Source organism: Solea solea, chromosome 12 (genome assembly GCF_958295425.1).
Source record: "Solea solea chromosome 12, fSolSol10.1, whole genome shotgun sequence".
Lineage (NCBI taxonomy): Eukaryota > Metazoa > Chordata > Actinopteri > Pleuronectiformes > Soleidae > Solea > Solea solea.
The window spans coordinates 20,386,931-20,405,909 of record NC_081145.1 but is presented as its reverse complement, the minus strand read 5'-3'; the positions used below and the strand labels follow the sequence as shown (position 1 = coordinate 20,405,909).

The 18,979-nt window shown below is 39.3% G+C and overlaps 2 protein-coding genes across 4 annotated transcripts; both read left to right on the top strand.

The window, feature by feature from the left end:
* Nucleotides 1-136: 136 nt before the first annotated feature.
* syt8 (synaptotagmin VIII) lies at nucleotides 137-9,932 on the top strand. Of its 3 annotated transcripts, none has more exons than XM_058645540.1 (9): nucleotides 137-666; nucleotides 4,867-5,058; nucleotides 5,835-6,007; nucleotides 6,625-6,720; nucleotides 7,035-7,202; nucleotides 7,338-7,505; nucleotides 8,202-8,319; nucleotides 8,652-8,785; nucleotides 9,450-9,932. In XM_058645540.1, exons 2-9 carry the CDS (start codon nucleotides 4,887-4,889, stop codon nucleotides 9,684-9,686), a joined length of 1,266 nt encoding a protein of 421 aa, XP_058501523.1. In that variant the 5' UTR covers nucleotides 137-666; nucleotides 4,867-4,886; the 3' UTR covers nucleotides 9,687-9,932. The 3 variants fall into 3 exon arrangements, with proteins under 3 accessions (XP_058501523.1, XP_058501524.1, XP_058501525.1); XM_058645541.1 differs by lacking the exon at nucleotides 137-666 and adding an exon at nucleotides 751-1,604; XM_058645542.1 differs by lacking the exon at nucleotides 137-666 and adding an exon at nucleotides 1,618-2,307.
* A 1,106-nt stretch (nucleotides 9,933-11,038) lies between these two features.
* prmt7 (protein arginine methyltransferase 7) lies at nucleotides 11,039-18,818 on the top strand. The gene is made up of 17 exons (XM_058645543.1): nucleotides 11,039-11,273; nucleotides 12,094-12,130; nucleotides 12,480-12,629; nucleotides 13,092-13,200; nucleotides 13,307-13,419; nucleotides 13,504-13,733; nucleotides 14,210-14,390; nucleotides 14,474-14,601; nucleotides 14,734-14,863; nucleotides 14,941-15,024; nucleotides 15,121-15,168; nucleotides 15,252-15,341; nucleotides 15,986-16,147; nucleotides 16,276-16,350; nucleotides 16,653-16,813; nucleotides 17,267-17,363; nucleotides 17,828-18,818. The coding sequence occupies exons 1-17, from the start codon at nucleotides 11,179-11,181 to the stop codon at nucleotides 17,984-17,986; spliced, it is 2,049 nt and encodes a 682-aa protein (XP_058501526.1). The 5' UTR covers nucleotides 11,039-11,178; the 3' UTR covers nucleotides 17,987-18,818.
* The last annotated feature ends 161 nt before the right edge of the window (nucleotides 18,819-18,979 follow it).

The following is an 18,979-nucleotide window of genomic DNA, read 5'->3' as shown; positions in this document are numbered from 1 at the left end:
CCCAAGCAAACTGAAAACATGAAAGAAAAAGAAAACAAGCTTAACATAACACAAGACACATGTTTGAGAAGAATCCCACCACTTCTCCCTTATGTTGTTTTCCGCCTCCTTAAAAAATTGTGCTTATACTAATAATAATTCTTATAATTTTAATAAACAACTTGGAAAAATTAAAACACAATCACAGTGTGACCTTCTGTACCACTGGTCATATTGAGAAAGTCCCATCCTTAGCAAATTACAATGAATGTTTCATAGACTTAGTAAATGACAGGGGACATGAAACAACACTTTAATGAGATTATAAGCAAAGAATGCTATAAAAGCAGCCACTATAATCGGTAAACAGGCGTCAGTCCCAGCAACTTCGCTGATCTTCTGTCAGGTGACAGTGTGTTTGAATAAATGATATTCCAGTAGCAAATACCCCACCTCTGTTTGAACACTGTGTGTTCCTGTGTGTGCGTGCGTGTGTGTGTGTGTGTGTGTGTGTGTTCACTAGGTGTGGTGGCTGCTGCAGGCCTGAAGCTCAGAGACCTGATGAGTTGAAGATGGCTGACTGAGGCTCAGCAGCACATAGAAAAAGAACAGCCACAAGAACAAAACTCCGAGACGGAATGACATTCAAATGAAAGAAAAATACAAGACGTGGACAGAAACATTCAGGTAGGTGTTGTTGCATTTTCTCTTATTTTTCTCTTCATCTTCACCGTCCACATGCAGCTGACATTAAGTTTCCTTTAGGGGAATTACAAAAATACAGGTGTAAAAGAATTTTACACAGAAAAGAAAAACCTTGTTAAAAGTTTCTACATGTGTTTTCTTTGCGGTGTTTGAGCTGCAGCTGTGTGTTTGTGATTAAATACAAAAACCAACACCAACAGCACCTTTTAACAACCACTTTCACTGTGTCACTAACAACTGTCTGTTTGTTTATTGTTTTCTTTGATCTTGTCTTTCAGCTGCTTACTTCAATTTATCTTTTTTTTTTTACCTTTGTCTTTTATCCTTTCATTATCTTATGCCTCCATTGTTTCAAATCATATTCCTCCCTAATATTCACCACTTTTTCTTTGGCTTTTCTCTGTTGATTTTTTTGTCTTCCTCACTACTTCTTGTTTTTTTTATCTCTTTCTTCTTCCCTCATTTTATCAAGATTGACAAACAGCACTCTTCACTGTCAGTACTGTAGCACTCCCTTGTTCTTTTGTTCCCCTTTCTTCCTGGGTATGATTATGTCCTTCCGATTCTTTTTCCTGTTTTGCTTTATTTTCTTGATTCACGACTTTGCTGTCGTCCACTTTTCGTCCTATTTGGGATGGAATGGAATTCCACGTAGTCGTGTTGGTGTCACTCGGTTGCCAGGCGTGTGCAAGGCCGCAAAAGCAGACCCGCCAGTGTTTTCTGTGTTTTAAAAAAAAAAAAGTTATTGTAACGACCACTCAAAATTTGAGAAAATGTAAATATTCCATAAGTCAAGTCCTTTCGAGTCATTTTACTCAAAGTCTAAGTCGAGTCTAAAGTCCTGAGTGTCAAGTCCAAGTCAACTCTGCAGTTCACCACATGGATCAGCAAACACTGTGGTCCTGGTGTCTGGTGTACAGGTAAGGTGTCTGACAGATGTGTGTTATGTAGACGGCAGATCAGGGTTATCAAACGTACGGCCCACGTGCCAGAATTGGCCCACCAGAGGGTCCAATCCGACCCGCAGGATGAATTTGTGAAAATCTCACATGATACTATATTATTGTTTTGTGCCTTTGTAGATCCACTGTCATCTGTAAGTTATAATTCACATGTGCAAACGGTACACTTAGCCATACCATTGTTTAAAATTGCATTTATTTTTCTCAAGAAATTTCAGGTTGTTCCTAATGTGTTTTGTCAAAAAAAGATACTTTGGACTTCTTGTTGTTTATAGGTATTTATGTTACTATTTAACCGGTCTGGTCCTGCTGTAGATGTAGCTGTGTGAATGGAAAAACTGTAGTGTTAGGCATTTGAAGTGGTCATCAAGACTAGAGACGCACTTTATAAAAACAGACACGACTTTCACACACAGTCCTGTTTCGCTGCTGATTACAGTGACAACAGCCTGGACATGGACGGAGGGAGGAGACATTTCCTCTGTGATCAAACACCTTCTTTTTGTTATTTTGTTGGAAAAGCCCTGTCTCTCCATTAGACGCCCCTCCCTTGCCTCTTCCTCTCCATTTTTCTTGGAGCGGTGCAGTGTGAGTCAGAAATGTTTCCTTTGTTTGGTTGGTGCAAGCAGTAATTGCCACATTCCTGTAAAAGTCCTCATCTGTGAGTAAAATACTTTAATTTGCTGCTTTGATCTGTGATATTTGGGGGAAAAAACCCCTGTGAAGTTAATGTTAGACACTGTGTATTAATTAGCAACGATGTTCACTTGCTTTATGGAAAGAGAAAGACTTCAGTTTCAGATTGGAGAAACATCATGCGTCCTTGTTTTCTACAGGTATTTTAGTAAACTTAAGATCTGCCACTGTGTTGTTGTCAACAGTGAAAAGGAACAAAAAGTTCTGAACACCTTCGAGCTTCTATTCAGTGATTGGCAATGAAAATCCTTTGAATAGGAGTTCTGAGTTGTGAGGATGTTTCCGTTCCTTTTCACGGGTATGAAGGTTTTTCATTGATCCAGCATCTTTCCAAACGACTTTTATTAGAACGTGAGCATCATGTTCACAGTGTTATGTGAACCTAACACCTACCACAGCTGGATTTTAAAAGGCAAAACAAATCAATTTCAGTGTCATAGTAAAAATCAATCCTCACAAGGTTTCCACAAAGTTCAAATATCAAATCAATAACTGTCGTTTGTCTGGGATGTTTCTGAACATTTTTTTAGGAGTAGAGTCAGTGTCAGGAGTCTTCACTTTAACGTTTGAGTGGCATGTTATCAGAGAGGGAATCAGAGTGTGGGTTAATATGCTGCTGTTATTTGTTCATGGTGGAGGCCTCCAGAGTGGAATTCCACCCAGAAATGCCAGCAGCAGTGAGACAACTGTAATGTTTGTTTGACTGTGTGGACACAGTTGTTGAGAAGCCTCAAAACCACAGTCAGTGGCTCTTCAGTTTCGCGGTTAGGTTTTTGTGGTTAAAGTTAACTTACCTTTTTCCTTAAGACATGACCTTTAACAACACGGGGTTTGAGGTCATTCCATTGCTGTTGAAAGCGAGTAAAACTCAGAAAAATATATGCACTTCGGTCTTTCAACAGTCAGTCATACATGGCTAAAGTCATCAGCCTTCAGATGTTTGATGTCCTTTAGCCTCAGGGGTGAAATCTTCAGTTTTACAGCTTTGTTTTGTTTTGTTTATGGTCGTACCTGCAACACCTGTATGCAGGTACGACAGGTAGCACCTTATTTTGGGGTGACTGTAGCTCAGTGGTAGAGGTAGTTGTCTTTCACCTGGGTTGTGGGTTCAATTCCCGGCACTGCTAGTCTACATGCTGATGTGTCCCTTGGCAAGACACTTTACCCCACGTTGCTCCTGACACCTGTGCTGGCAGCGTATGAATGGGTTTGAAAGATGTGTGATAGGAAATGCACTGCACATGCTGTAGCTGCACTGCGCTGTGTGAATGAGTGTGAATGGCAAAAACTGTATTGTGATATGAAGAGTGGTCATTAAGACTACAAAAGTGTTATATAAATACAAACCATTTATCCAGACTGGAGGTAAACAACTGTTTGACTGGCGAGTCAGCAAAAAATCTATGATTTAATACAATTTTTCTTTGTTTTTCCAGACTTTTTGAAGGTAAGACGTATTTTTATTGATTCTCCACCAAGGAAATTCAAATTAACGAAGTGGCACAAAGGACATCAGCAAAAATGTGGTAAAAGGCACATAAGAATAATAATTAAAACATTAGCAATATCACATAAAATGACAATATACAACTGTATTAAGGTAACAGTCCAGCTCATCTTTGTGTCCTTGAACTCCAAAAAAAGGTACATTTCACAACAGTTTTCGGCCCCATGGTTCTGTAATGGAAAATTATGTTTTAGTCAATGGAGAATTTAACAAGATGCAACTCTTGTCTTTAAGTAAAAGCATTTGTTTTGATATAGAAAGATACTAATAGACTTCACAATAAGAAGAAATTTACTGTATAATGCAAAATAAACCTATAAATAACACCAACGGACATAAATAAAATAGAATAATAAATGACGTAAATAATAACATGAAGACAACTGTAAGTAGAACACTTCAGAAGGAAGAGGTTATCGAGGACCATGTTTTCATTATAACATGATATTAACCCTTGTCATTTTTTTTAACTGTTAAGCCATTTTGGCTGTGTTGAATGAATATAACTCAAATTTGCCATAGGATATTCATTTCTGTAAAGATTTAGAGCTGTCATCTCAGTTCCCTTAAATTAGCCTAAAATGGCTAAGCTACGCACAAACTTACTGATTTGTTCCTAGTGGCAGAAAATGTCACCTTCCCAAATCAAATTCTCCTTTAAAATGTATTTTATGGAAATGATTGTAGTTTTTTGTTTTGTTTTTTCCAAAAGAAAAAAACAGTGGAGTTGTGTAAACATACTGGTCTTTAAAGGGTAAAAGTCTCAAACATATTATTAATATTTGATATGTATATTTCAGGCTGAAGTAGTTTTAAAAGACTGACTAATTTAAAGTGGAGAAAAATATTAATATATAATGTTTTTAAAGGAATTCTGAAGGGTTAAGTTTGAGATTTAGATGGTGGAAAAAGGACCATGGTTTAGAAATACTGAACTTATCCCTTAAGTGTTAATGTCCATGGGCACCAGAGTTTGAGTTGTCACATCTGACACTGCTCTTTTCTTTTTTTCTCTAGAACTCTTCCTCGTCTTCATCATGCCTGCCATCCATCAACTAATACGAAATCCCTCTGACCCCACTGTGTCAGTCACAGGGCACCCGACAGTAATATTTCAATACACCACCATCTTCACCACCCCGACCTACACTAACACCACCAGCAATCCAGCTGCAGATTTGTTCGATAACCTGCTGGACAAGATTCCCTGTAAGTCACCGATCTGAACACGCACTCTACCCACAACCAAACCACATAACGATACCACTACTTTCTTGTGTTCCAATGCCAATACTGACATCACAAACCGATACAAATCTACCAATACTGATGAGCCACTGGTTCACTCTTTAATAGTGGGCTGAAGTTTGTGTGTGTAATGTTTATTTGAAGTCTGACTCAAATTTCATTTTATATTAATGGCTTTTGAACATTTTTCTGGAAATATGTTCCCCCTTTTTTGCGTCTGTAAAGTATTATATATTTTTTGGAAATGTCAATCTTCACAGAGTGGGATTCAATGTGATGCCTGTATGTGAGTTTATGTTTAGTTTGACCTCTAAAGGTATTCAGCAAATCTTTCTATTTCAGTCTGAGTGTTAAGGACAATGTCCAAATAGCTGCTACTGTAATTGCTATTTTTTATTGTTGATTGTCAAATTACATCTGATCCGACCCACAACATATTATCATAAAAAGGAACTTGAAATACCTAATTCAGTAATTTTTTTATATATATGTATATATATATATATATTCATATATGTATGTATACACACATATATGTATATGTGTATATATATAAATATATGCATACATACATACGTATACAGTATATATAATCTATTGCCATCGAGAAGGGATCTTTTGGCAGACGTGTATGAACCTATTGTTTTAAACACAACAGCAGTGTTGTGTGTGTGTTTGTCCACCGCATCACTGATAACAAACCTCTCTGAGTGTGTATTTTGTCTGTTGCCGGGCAGTGCCTCGATGGGCGGTCTACGCCATCATCGCGTGTGCCATTCTGCTGATTGTGATCTGCTGTCTGTGCATCTGCGCCAACTGCTGCTGCAAAGGCAAGAAGAGGAGGCAGAAGCAGAAGAAGAACGAGAAGATCAACCTCCCGGAGGTGAACAAGAACACCACCACTGCGCTGGTAAGTCCATGTCAATCTGGGTCTGATAAACCTTTAACAAAGGGAGATGATCAGGTGATGCCAAAAAAAAAACCCACAGTTGAATGTTTAAATGAAATAAAAGCGTGTAAAGAAGTGAGCTGCAGCTGCGGAAATACACTTTAAAAGTTGTTTGACTGAGACTCTCAGTCTTAAAGCGACTTCTATACTTGTATAAGTTATATTTCATATTATTTATCTTCCTACATGTTCCTATTCAGTAACCTCCCTTCATGTCCACACATGCAGAGCTTGGCAAAAAGACATTTTCCTACTGCCTCCTCAATCTGGAATTCTTTTATAGTCACAGGGGAGGGCGTCTTTGGGAGTTTGCTCCCACTCTTAGTATTTTTATTTGTTTATTCTCTCGGTACTTTGCACATTTCCCTTTATTGTTGTGTTGTCTGTCTGTAATTCTGTGTTGTACTGTCGTGTTGTTCTCTCTTGAAAATGAGACTCCGTGTCTCACTGGGGTAACGTGTGTAAATAAAGGTTAAATTAAATGAAAATGTAAGTTATATCTCGTCCTTAATATCAGTACAAATCAGATTGTGCTTGGGTTCAGCTCTGAACCTGATGTGTTTTCTCTGCTGTGACAGGTGCAGCCAGATGTGGCAGATGTGGACTATGGCTCAACCAAACAGGATAGAGGAAAGCTGCTCTACTCTCTGGAGTACAACAACGCTCTGTCTGAGGTGATTTAATCTTTGACCAGGGTGTCCTTACTTAAAAGGAGTTCTCCACTTCTTAAGTACTACACTTGTTTTAATGTTAATGTAAGAATGAACATTTTAAACTTAAAGGTAAATTGTGATGTGACTTGAGTCCACTTGACTATAAACTATAGAATATGTGAGAAAATGAACACCAACTTAGTGTCTTATAAGCACCAAAATGAAATGACAATACTGACCTGAATGTTTTTTCATTGCAGTCACACTGTGTAATTATACATTTGATATAAAGGCAGAAAAATCAGTGAGTTACTGATGTTTTCTTCTCTTTTCAGCTCCAAGTCGGCATCAAAAAAGCCAGTGACCTCAAGGCCATGGACCTGGGTGGAAGCTCGGACCCGTACGTCAAAGTCTACATCTGTCCAGAGAAATCAAAAACCTGTGAGACCAAAGTGTTCAGGAACACACTGAACCCAGTCTTCAATGAGCAGTTCTCCTACAACGTGAGAAGTGTATTTGGTTTATAGCCATCAAATATCTGTGTGTGTGTGTGTGTGTGTGTGTGTCAGGAGTCACAAAGTTCTGTTTGGTAGTTAAACCAAAAAACAAATCCAATGAGCAGAGTGATCTTTCCCCAGATCTCCAAGTCCTCCCTCTTGAAGTCAACCGCGGTGATGAAGGTGTTCGACTTCAACAGATTTGGCAAACACAACATCATCGGAGAGCTCAGGCTGCAGCTCAACAACGTCGACTGGAACCACGTCCTGGAGGAGTGGCAGGACCTCGCTGAGCCTGCCAAGTTTGAGGTAAGACTCAGGGATTCTAATCCATGCTCACGTCTCTGTGATGTCATTTGTAGACACAGTGTTGCTGTAAGCTTCACTCTATGTCAACATGTTAAAGGTCCAGTGTGTAACATTTAGGAGGCAGAATTAAATATACTACCCACGAGCATGTTTGTATTAATATTATTCATTTCTTTATTTTTACTTTTTACTTTGTACTTAAATGTACTTGGCAATAAATACAGATTCTGATTCTCTCTTAAAATAAATGGCATAAATGATTGTACTCCGATGAAATGCATTAGTGCTCGTGTAAAAATGACATTTATTACCAAATGTATACACCATTTACACCTATGGGTTGTATGTGTTTTTATTGTGAATCATATGTCGCTGCGTATCAAAACAAACACCTTTATTTTGAAATGAATGAAATTAAAAGTTGCTTAAGCTTAGACTTTGAGAGGCCATTATATGCTTTCTTTGTTTGCTTTTACTTCTAAAGCTGTGGTGTGTAACATCACAGCATTTCACAAAGTTTGCAGTGAAGCAGAGCAGCAGAGAGTAATGAAAATACTGTTGGATTCCCCACTATTAACATCTGAAGGGTTGATTTTTCAACATGTATGGCTCATACAACACGTTTTACTTTCACCAAATGCTTTCATTCTTTTATTGTTGTAATGTTTGTCTTGTCTGTGTGTCTGTGTGCTGCAGGATGAAGAGCTGGGGGAGATCTGCTTCTCCCTGCGCTACGTTCCCACTGTCGGCAAACTGACCGTGGTGATCCTAGAGGCCAAGAACCTCAAGAAGATGGACATCGGAGGATTATCAGGTCAGACTCAGACTGACTGAGTTATTAGAAGTTCAATTCCTGAGATATTCTTTGTGTTCAGTTACAGCAAATATTAGTTATGTAAACTATGGATGTGAATGTATTAAGTTAGAACTCTTTTACACATGTTTTAAAGCTGATGTCAGTGATATCCTCTTTTGATTAACTTCCCATCCTGCAATACAATACAAAATAGTTGCTTTTTTGAAACAACAGTCAAAAACAAAAGTCATAAACACTGGAGAGAAAATAAGGAATCTTGACTGAGTGTTTTTATGACCTTCGAGTCAGACAGTGATACTCGGTGGTTTTATTTCACCTGTTGTTCACAGATCCGTATGTGAAGGTGCAGCTGGCTCTGGACAAGAGGAAGTGGAAGAAAAGGAAGACGTCCATTAAAAAGAAGACATTGAACCCCTATTACAACGAATCGTTCACTTTTGATGTGACATTTGATCAAATCCAGGTTAGTACCAGCTGAGAGGAAACAAACCATCATAGTGAAACAATACTTTCCTCCTTTCACCACTGACTGAACACATGTGATGAGGGTGGGCACGGGAAGCACCTACTTTTCCAAAGAGTGAAAGGGAACCAGCCTTTGCATACCAGAGAAGCTTTTACGTATTTCAAAATGTTACCAACTTTGAAAAGACTTGGAGTAAACACTAACTGATTTCAGTTTTAGCCTGTTTATTTATGGCGACTGAAAGCCTGGGGATCACACAGTCTACACAATTTGTCAAATCAACTCAACGCATCAAACTCTCAGATCAGGCCTGTTAGCCTCACACACTAACAGATTTCTGTGTTGACTAGCCATGCCGACTGTCCCTAACTAGTGCAAACTGGTGCAAACTCTACCCAGTTGTGTCCCCAGCATTTAGATGGCCTAATTATACATGTATTAAAACATACCTACATTTAATTCTCGTCAATACCCCCCAATTTCACACACTGGACCTTTAAAAGTAATAAAATGTTCATTCTAAAGTGGACTGAGAGCCAGTGAAGTAGGTGACTTAAAAAAACAGTGAAATTTTGTTCGTCCCTCAAACCCTGAAATAATCACGACAAAACTGAGAGACAGATGTGAAAATGTTTTGCTGAACTCTTTGTGTCGTCCTCAGAGGGTAAACCTGGTCATCTCTGCGTGGGACCACGACGCTGTGACGCGAAACGATGCCATGGGGAAGATCTTCCTGGGCTGTGATGCCACAGGGAACCAGTTGAGACACTGGGCCGACATGTTGTCCAACCCACGGCGGCCGGTGGCTCAGTGGCACAGCCTGCTGTCGGCCGAGCAGGTCAACTCCACACTGAACCTGAAAAAGAAGATCCCTCTCCGTGACAAACTGCCCATTTGATGGAAAAACATGTAACATTCTCAGGAAAATCATTGACAAAGAGATGGAAATATTGAATATTCTATATATATATTCTATATCTAACTGACTACCCTGTATTGTAAATTAAAGATCTATTATATTTTACTATCAAATCATATAATGTTTGTTTTTTTAACTTTAAAACACGAGCACTTTCCTTCTGTATGAAATGTATCTCTAATCCAGACTTTGCTTTAATTTGAAAATAAATGTCATGAAATCTCATGTGATCACATTTACTGTTTGTGTCCAACTCTCAGAGGAGTGTCAGATCTCAGGGATCTTCAAGATGTTTGTGGAGGAATTATCAAGCACCAGAAATGCTTTAAATTCCCAAAGATTTCCCAAAACAGAAAAACTAGACTTTTCCCAGCCCATTTCTTCTGCCTTGGATGAAAAAAGATCCCTTAAGTCACCGGTCTCAAACTTGCAGCCAGCGGGTCACATGCAGCCCTTCGATCACGTTATGTGGCCCACCACTTAAATGTTTGTTTTTGATATTTACAGATTTTTAATTTAATAATTAATAATATAATTAATTTAATTTCATTTACAGGTGTTTTTTTTTATTGTGACTCATGTCATATCAAAACAAACACCTTTAAAATTGTTGTTTTGGTTGTTAAGATATCATGATGGAATATTGGCATGTCATTTTAAGATACTATTGTCCACCCAGACTGAACAGGTGTTTTTCCCCAGAGTTGGACTTTCTTCACTTGAGCGCCCCCTACTGACCAGACTTTAAGCTCATGTAGACCCCAGGTCATTTGACTTTCCAGCCTCTGCTTTAAGTCATAATAATGACAAGCCTTCTCCAAAATTCTGCTGTTACATTGCAAAATAATATATATTTAAATTTTTTTATATTAGTCAATATTTCAAATTTATTTTGAGATGGTAAGTTGTTATTTTTACATAGCAAATCATTCTTTTGACATAGTAAGTCATAACTCAATATTATAATCATTTCAGGTTTCTAATTAATTAGACTATTAGATTATACTTTATACATGTTCAGATGTAATTACATGGGATCACATGGTCAGTGTTCAGCCAATAAGAGCATTTAACATTATTACAATAATACAATTGGGTGTTGCTAATTATACATTACAGTTCAACTTCATTGACAAAAGCACTAGAAACAATGTGAGCAACATAAAACATGATAAACAACAATAATAAAAACAGACCAGAGTCTGTTGGGATATTGCTTATGAATTCGATTGTGTTGTATACACTCCGCTACAGTAGGTGGCAGTAACGAACAGTTGGTTTCCCTAATTCGACAACATTTACAAAGAAAAAGAAAAGTTGTGACGTTTTGGGGGAAATGGCCGCCTCCATGTTGACAACGCTTGTTCAGTAATTCACTTACTTTTCAGGCTGAAACTGCAGATTAACACAAAAACAACAGGTTTTATTTAAGCGCAGAGCGTCGCGGAGTGTTACTACAGCCGCCGGACAGATGAAGACCTTCTGCGGAAGAGCCAACCCGACCACGGGAGCTTTAGACTGGGTGGAGGAGAGTGAGGAGTATGACTATCACCAGGAGATAGCGAGGTAACTATGACAAAACGTTTTAACATTAGATATTCACACCGTCATTCTTACCAGTCAAAATTACAGTTACAGGTATCTGGAGTTCAGTTTTTACTAGTAAAATTCAAACTACTTTTGCCACTCATGTATTGCCACTAGTCATATTATCAACATTGTCCTTTTTAGGTATCTTGAATTAGGTTTCAGATAGTCATAATGACGTTGTAGATATCTCGCACTGTAGACATGTAGATATGTCAATATCTAATTACAAATTCGAGATATATGACGACTATCTGAAACTTATTAATGTAGATATATTCAGATGAGGATAATTCAAGATATCTTGAATTATGTAGACATCTTAAACTGGAGTTAGAGATATCTACAATTCAGTTACAGATATCCTCAACTGAATTGTAGATATCTATAATAACAAACCCCATACATATGAATGGCAAAAGTGATGTCATTTTGAAAGTAAAAACGGAATTACAAATATGTCTGAAAGAATGATGTTGCAGATAATTGGTAGTGAATGTCCTGTCGATAAAATGTTAAAACCACTGTCATTAGTTACATTTGTTATTAGTTACAATTGGAATGAATGATTAGGGCAATTTTGAATAAATATCCAATTGTGATTATTTTGACAGGAATTGCGATATCAGTGGGAATGGTCATTTTTACATGAATATTCTTTAAATTCATATTTAAAATGATTAGTGTGTGATATTTTTGCAGATATGTGAGAAACAAAGATGTTCCCTTCAGTCTGTAGAATAAGATGTGTATAATTTCTTCTGTTTTCTCAGCACACTTCTAATTTCTTCTGTTTCAGGTCTTGCTATGCTGACATGCTGCATGATCATGACAGAGTAAGTGCTGAAGAACATGAGCATTCCATTATGTGTGTGTGTGTGTGTGTGTGTGTGTGTGTGTGTGTGTATACTCATTTTTCTTACCTGTTCCTACCTGAAACCTTTTCAGGACCAGTAGTCCTCATGGAGCCCAAAGCCTGATCCTATTGAGTCAGAACCTCAGTTCATAGGCTTTGGTTCAAGTTAGGATTAAGATGTGAATTGTGCTTAGTTTAAGGTTAGGTTTAGGGATAAGGCTTTGGTTAGGCTGTCCAAATGAGTGGAAATCAATGCAGTATGATGGAGAATGAACAAGCAGCCCACCATAGACTCTTCTAACTCAGGTGACGTCCTTGCTTCCTTTCAGAATGAGAAGTACTACCAGGGGATCCGTGCAGCTGTGGCCAGAGTAAAGGCTCGTGGTGAGAAGGTTATCATCCTGGACATCGGGACAGGGACAAGCCTACTGTCCATGATGGCCCTCACTGCCGGTGCTGACTTCTGCTATGCTGTGGAGGTACACTTTTCTGACTTTTTAAAGTGCTATATCTGAGGTATCGCAACCTTATTTCTGCAACGTACCTGGCTGAAGGAGATGACTTTGAAATACATGCAATGCAAAGTCAGATTTCCACTGTAAACGCAGCTTTTCATGGTCATGAATTGTCTGGATCTGTGTCCTAATGATATTTTAAACACTACTTTTACCTGTCTGTTTAATTAATAGTGATATTAAGAAAAAGCTTGTTTGTTTTGACCAACATTTCACACCCATTGTAATTACCACACAACCAGTGATCCACTAGGATACATCATGAGATAGATAGATAGATGGATAGATAGATAGATAGATACTTCACAATTCACAGTGATAGTATCTGAGGGTTTTAACATGTTTGTTTTCTATAATGGATCAATAATTAAAATAAATCAATAAACCCTCAGTTGGCTTTATTGTTCCTTTGACTAAACGCTGCAGGTTTTTAAGCCCATGGCTGAAGCTGCCCAGTGCATCGCAGAGAAGAATGGCTTCTCTGACAGGATCAAGATTATCAACAAACACTCCACTGATGTCACTGTGGGGCCTGGTGAGATACATACACACACACACACACACACACACTGCATGAATTTCTCTTAGAGACTGTGGTCACCAAGTCTCATGAGATGTATTTTATTTGTCATTTATTACAGATGGTGATATGCAAATGAAGGCCAATGTCCTGGTAACGGAGCTGTTTGATACAGAACTGATAGGTGAAGGAGCACTGCCCAGCTATGAACATGCTCATGAAAATCTGGTCCAGGTGTGTGTTTTTGCAGTTACATTTCTTAGTGCTCTTATGAGGCCCAGACGTGAAATTCACCTACTGTGCCTCTAACCCCTGCAGGAAGGCTGTGAGGCAGTTCCTCATAGGGCCACCGTTTACGCTCAGTTGGTGGAATCAGAGCTACTGTGGAGCTGGGCTCAGCTGCAGCCGGTGGATGTGGAAGACGTCCGCCTGGTCCCCCCACTGGCTGTTGGCCACTGTGCTGGAGCTCATTCAGTCTGTGACATCCAGCTGAGCCAGGTGCCACCCAGCAGCTTCACTCCGCTAGGTCCTCTCTGCACCATGTTCAGGTATGAAAGAGAGACATTCAATTAATTAAAGAGGGTTTATTGCAGATGTAAATAAATAAAATAGGAAATGGGTATATTATACCACATGATTGATTTGATATATAATCTGAGCCTGGATGAGGCTGTTAAAAGCCCCTATGATGCTGGTTTCAGACTCATCTAAGTGACACAAAATTGTATTCAGATTTTGCAGACATGCCTCAACTGAAGTGGACACAAAAAGCTGACTGACACTTTGTCATGTGGGAACATGCAGTAGCCACCAAGAGCTTCATTATACCATTTTTCTTATAATTGCACCAAAGACAAATTAAAAATGAACACCATATTAGCTTGAGTTTACAACATCGATAAATATGACATCATTCATCTCATCAATGTAAACGTGGTCACTGTATTTTATTCATCTATACTGTCTACTGTGTTTTACACATCTCGCTTCACCTCCTCCTGCACTCTTGTCTTTTCCCTCTCAGTGTTGACTTCAGTAAGCCGGTGAGCAGTGCTTTCCACTCTTACTGCTCCCAGTTTGTTGCTCAGTCCAGCGGTCGAGCCCAGGTAATCCTGTCCTGGTGGGACCTGGACATGGATCCCAGTGGAAGCATTGTGTGCACCATGGCTCCTAGCTGGACATATTCACAGCCAAAGAAGGCTCCAGTGAGTTTGAGTACATTATTTAAGCAGTGTCCTGATTCAGGCTCCCGTCACGTCCGTCACACTAATCTGTTCTTGTGTTTTAGTGGCGGGACCACTGGATGCAGAGTGTGTACTTCCTGCCTGTGGAGAAGGTGGTGAAGGAAGGAGAGGAGCTGAGCCTGACTGTTTGCCATGACGACTACAGTCTGTGGTACAGCCTGCAGTCTCCAAGGTGAAACAGCTCAGAGACAAAAGCTTAAATTGGAATTCTGGTATTTTCAACCCTGGACTGTATGTTGATAAATGTGTGCATATACGTGAATAGTGCTTAAAAAAACTTGGCTGTTCTTGTTATTGTCCTCAGCCAACAGACTGAAGCTGTTCCATCTCGACCGTGTTGTACCTGCCAGGCTCACCTGCTGTGGACTCGACCACGTTTTGGTGAACTCAACGACAGACGGCGAACGGAGAGCTTCATCCGCGCGCTACGCAGTGTAAGTCACGGTGCATCTGAGTCCAGACAGATTATTCATGTAAACTTTACTAACATTACTCGCTGTGTTATCTGCAGGTTCTGAGAGAAGACAGCATATGTCTCAGCATCAGTGATGGAAGTCTACTTCCTGTGTTTGCTCACTTGCTAGGATCCAAGAAGGTATTGATACAGTACTGACCTTGTTAATATATACTTAACCTTTTCCAAACTCTTACTTTCTTGGTGACGCCTGCTTTACCTCTTGTCTCCCCTTAGGTCTTCAGTTTGGAAAACTCTAGAATGTCCAAACAGGTTATTGAGCAAGTAAGTTACATAAAGAAAATTGTGTCTCAGCATAAAAACACGGAAGTTAGGAAGTGCTTAATCCTACACATTTTTCTCTGCAGGTGTTGGAGGCCAACATGGTAAAAGGGGCTGTTGAGCTGCTGGAGATGAAGCCTGATCAGCTGACCAGTAGTGACTTGAAAGGAGAACAGGTATTTTTGGAACAATCCTTTAGTTTAGCTGTGTAGATGTGGCTTTGTTGATATTTAAATAATTTACAATGCATTTAATAAAACCACAGGTTGTAAAGAGTCAATCAAACTGGAGCCAGACTTCGACAAAGGAGACGGTGACCACACCGTAGAAGACAAACAGTACATGATCAAATTTGTAAAAGGAAAAGAATGAATACTCACTCCTCTGTAACAGAGTCCCTTGAGAAAAACAGCATTTTTAGCTCACAGGAGGAGTCGCAGGTCTATTTGTGTCACATAGGTAAATTCAAATGAAGGATTTCAAACGCCAAAGTCATATAGTAACACAATCAACAACTCACGTGTGCTGTGACGTATTTTTGTATTGTATTTGTATTTTTGTGAGACACATCTTAAAAGTCTGTCTAATTCTTAGTTCTTTGAGGGCCAGCAGGGAGCGTGCACTGCTCAGTCAGTCCTACAATCACACTTTAATGCAGCAGCATTCATGATTTGTGACAATGGATCTGTCCTTGTTGACAGTTATTCACATGACGGCACTGGCTCTTTTGTCGTTTGTTAGAATTCAATCTATTTCATGCATAACGTTCTAGGTTACAAATTCCAACCACATATACGGTATATTGTTTAATTTTGCACAGATCTCAGTCCTGATGGGTGAACCGCACTTCTGCACCAGCCTCTTACCGTGGCACTCCCTGTTCTTCTGGTACTGTCGGACTGCGCTGGCAGGTTTTCTGCAGCCCAACGCCACCATCCTGCCCTGCTCTGCCACACTTCACATGGTGGCTGTGGAGTTCCAGGTGGGACAAATGGGAATGTTTTCATACGTACACATTTTATATTTACCTCCATTACATAAAGTAAATAATAATTGTTAAAGGTAAGGGCCGACTGACCTTTATTGTCCCCTGTTTGTTGTGCCTTTTAGGATCTGTGGAGGATAAGAGCACCATGTGGAACATGTGAGGGCTTTGATGTCACACCAATGGATAAAATGGTCCAGGTGACATTTTTCTGCCATTTATTTTTCTCTATTGTCACTTGGAGGAAATGTCTTACACAAGAAATATGAAATGAATTCCAGGAGAGTTTTGTGAGGATGTGTCTCAACCTGATGGGACACTTGATTTCAGTTCATATGGAAAATCAATTGTCTTTTAGTTGACATAACTTACCAAAGTACTGTAGAAAAAACATTAGAACACAGCAGTATTTATATCTCTATCTATCCCTCTCTATATTTCTACCAATGTATTGTGATGTATGAATGAATATGATGTAAAAAGTAGCATTTGATTATTTCAGAAATCTCTGGATTTCCGCGAGTCCCGCGAAGCAGAGCCCCACCCTCTGTGGGAGTACCCGTGCCGTGCTTTGACGCAGTCTGCAGCCGCCATGACCTTTGACTTCACACAGTGTGTCCCTCAGCAGCCGATCAGCAGTGAAGGCTCACTGCCTTTCATAAGGTACAGTTTCTTTCTTAATTTCTTTCCGTGCGATCTCACCAGGCATCAAAACAAATCAAATCAACCTAATAAATGTTGTTAGTTGCCAACCAGTTTTGTTTGTTTACAGTCTCCCTTGATCCATCAGTACATTTTCATGTTGTTGCCAAAACACACAGGAAAGAACATTTCCCTTCTACAAAGTAAAGCTAGAATAATTATGTTTAGTGCAACATTTAAATAATTGTAAAAAAGTGTTCTACACTTTAATGTTATGTACAAATGTTATGTTTGTTTTACGGCCAGTTTAAGGACATTTGCAGTAATCAAAAGTATATTATGAATCGCAGAACAACTAAACCCTCACTTCGGGTTAGTTGAGTTTGTCACCTTGTCCAGTCATCAACGGATGGAGATTTTTCTTCACACATCATCAGTGGTCAGCTGTTTACAGTGTCCAAACGTCTGTTTCAGAGAGGGTCGTTGTCATGGGGTTGCGCTGTGGATGGAATATCACCTAACCAATGAAATCACTGTCAGTGCAGGCCTGACTGGACCGATCAATGATCAGGTATCTGTCTTTTTATATATTCTTTCTTCTGCTGCTTCTGTTCCTCTCTCATGTCGTGTGATTTCTGTACAGAATTTGATTTCTTTGTTTCCCACAAATTCAAATTGGGCACAAAAACAGCCTTATATATTGTATTCTGTATCTGACCATGTTTGTTTAGGTGAGCACTGCACCTGTTGTCACAAGTCATTACTTCTGATGACAGAGCTGCTTTCTTAATTTGTTGAAAGGACAGTCTTTGACGGGATCTGTTAAGTTCTTACTACACTTACTCTGCTGCTAGAAATGTTTCAGTTCAAAATGTGTCCTGTTTTGTTTGAGAGGAAAAGCTCAGAGGATCAATTTCTGTGGCTTCTGCTCACGTTCCATGAATCCATTGTTTTCTGTAAAAGTAAAAGGTGACCGTGAAAGTTGGAGTTTGGTGACAAAGATCTGATGATGCCTTGTCCTGCCTTCTCCCGCAGGGCGACTGTGAGTGGGTTCGACACAGGAAACAGGGAGTGTATTTCTTCAGGTCACCGTGGGAGAGCTCAGGTGACGGCAGAACTGCCGTGTCTTACAGCTTCACCTTTGAACCTAGTTCAGGAGATATTAAGATGGATTTCAGCACCGGGTCTCAGTGATGTGGAACAGTCACTGACTGAAGAACTAACTCTTTTAACGCTGCGCTTTTTACCTCATGTTTTTAGAGTGCATATTTAATGAGGCTCAGTATTGTGTGCCTTTGATATCAGTTTGATCATGGACGATTAATCGAGGAATTGTTTGGACCATGTCAGCAAATGTTAACAGTGTGTCTCAAACCTGGAAACCACAAGATATTCACAATTAAGAGGCTGAGAAATTAGAAAAACTTGTTTTAATTAACACTTAAGCTGATTTATTCATCCATCTTCTACCGCTTCATCCTCCACATGTGGGTCACGGGCGCTGTGCCAATCCTAGCGGACATAGGGAAAAAGGCGGGGTACACCCTGGACAGGTCCCCAGTCCATCACAGGGCTTAACCGATTAATCTACTATCCAAATAGCTGATGATTAATTTAGTAACTGATAATCAAGTAATTCTTTCAGCATTAGTATGAATGGTTATTTGTCATGTGCCGTCAGGGTGTACTTCACCTTTCACCTGAGGTCAATGAATGAATGTTTTAATGTGGTCATAGTTGTCCCTAAACCTGGCTAGAATTTAGTCTTTTTAGACTCTGGATGATAAAAGCTGTCTACCATAACCCAGGCCGTTATTTATAATCATGACTACAAATATACATTTACATGTAAGAGATTCAGTTTAAGGATATGCTGTCAGCTATGCTATGTAGTATAAAATTAACCTGGAAGAACGTGGACCAGACATGACTGGCAGATCTTTTTCATTTCTAGGTCATTGATCTTGGCAAAACCAGATGTATTGTTACAGAAATTATGAATAAACTTTCATGTTTGTTGTCTAAAGCTCATGTCATTTTAAGGCCAGGACCATCAGGCTCTTCAAACCAAACATTTCATTCTTAATATTAGATTCTGTTTATGTTGTGTTATTTGAGGCAATGTGATGGACCAACATGCTGAGATCCACTAAACTAACAGACCAAACTGTTTCCTGGAACAAACAC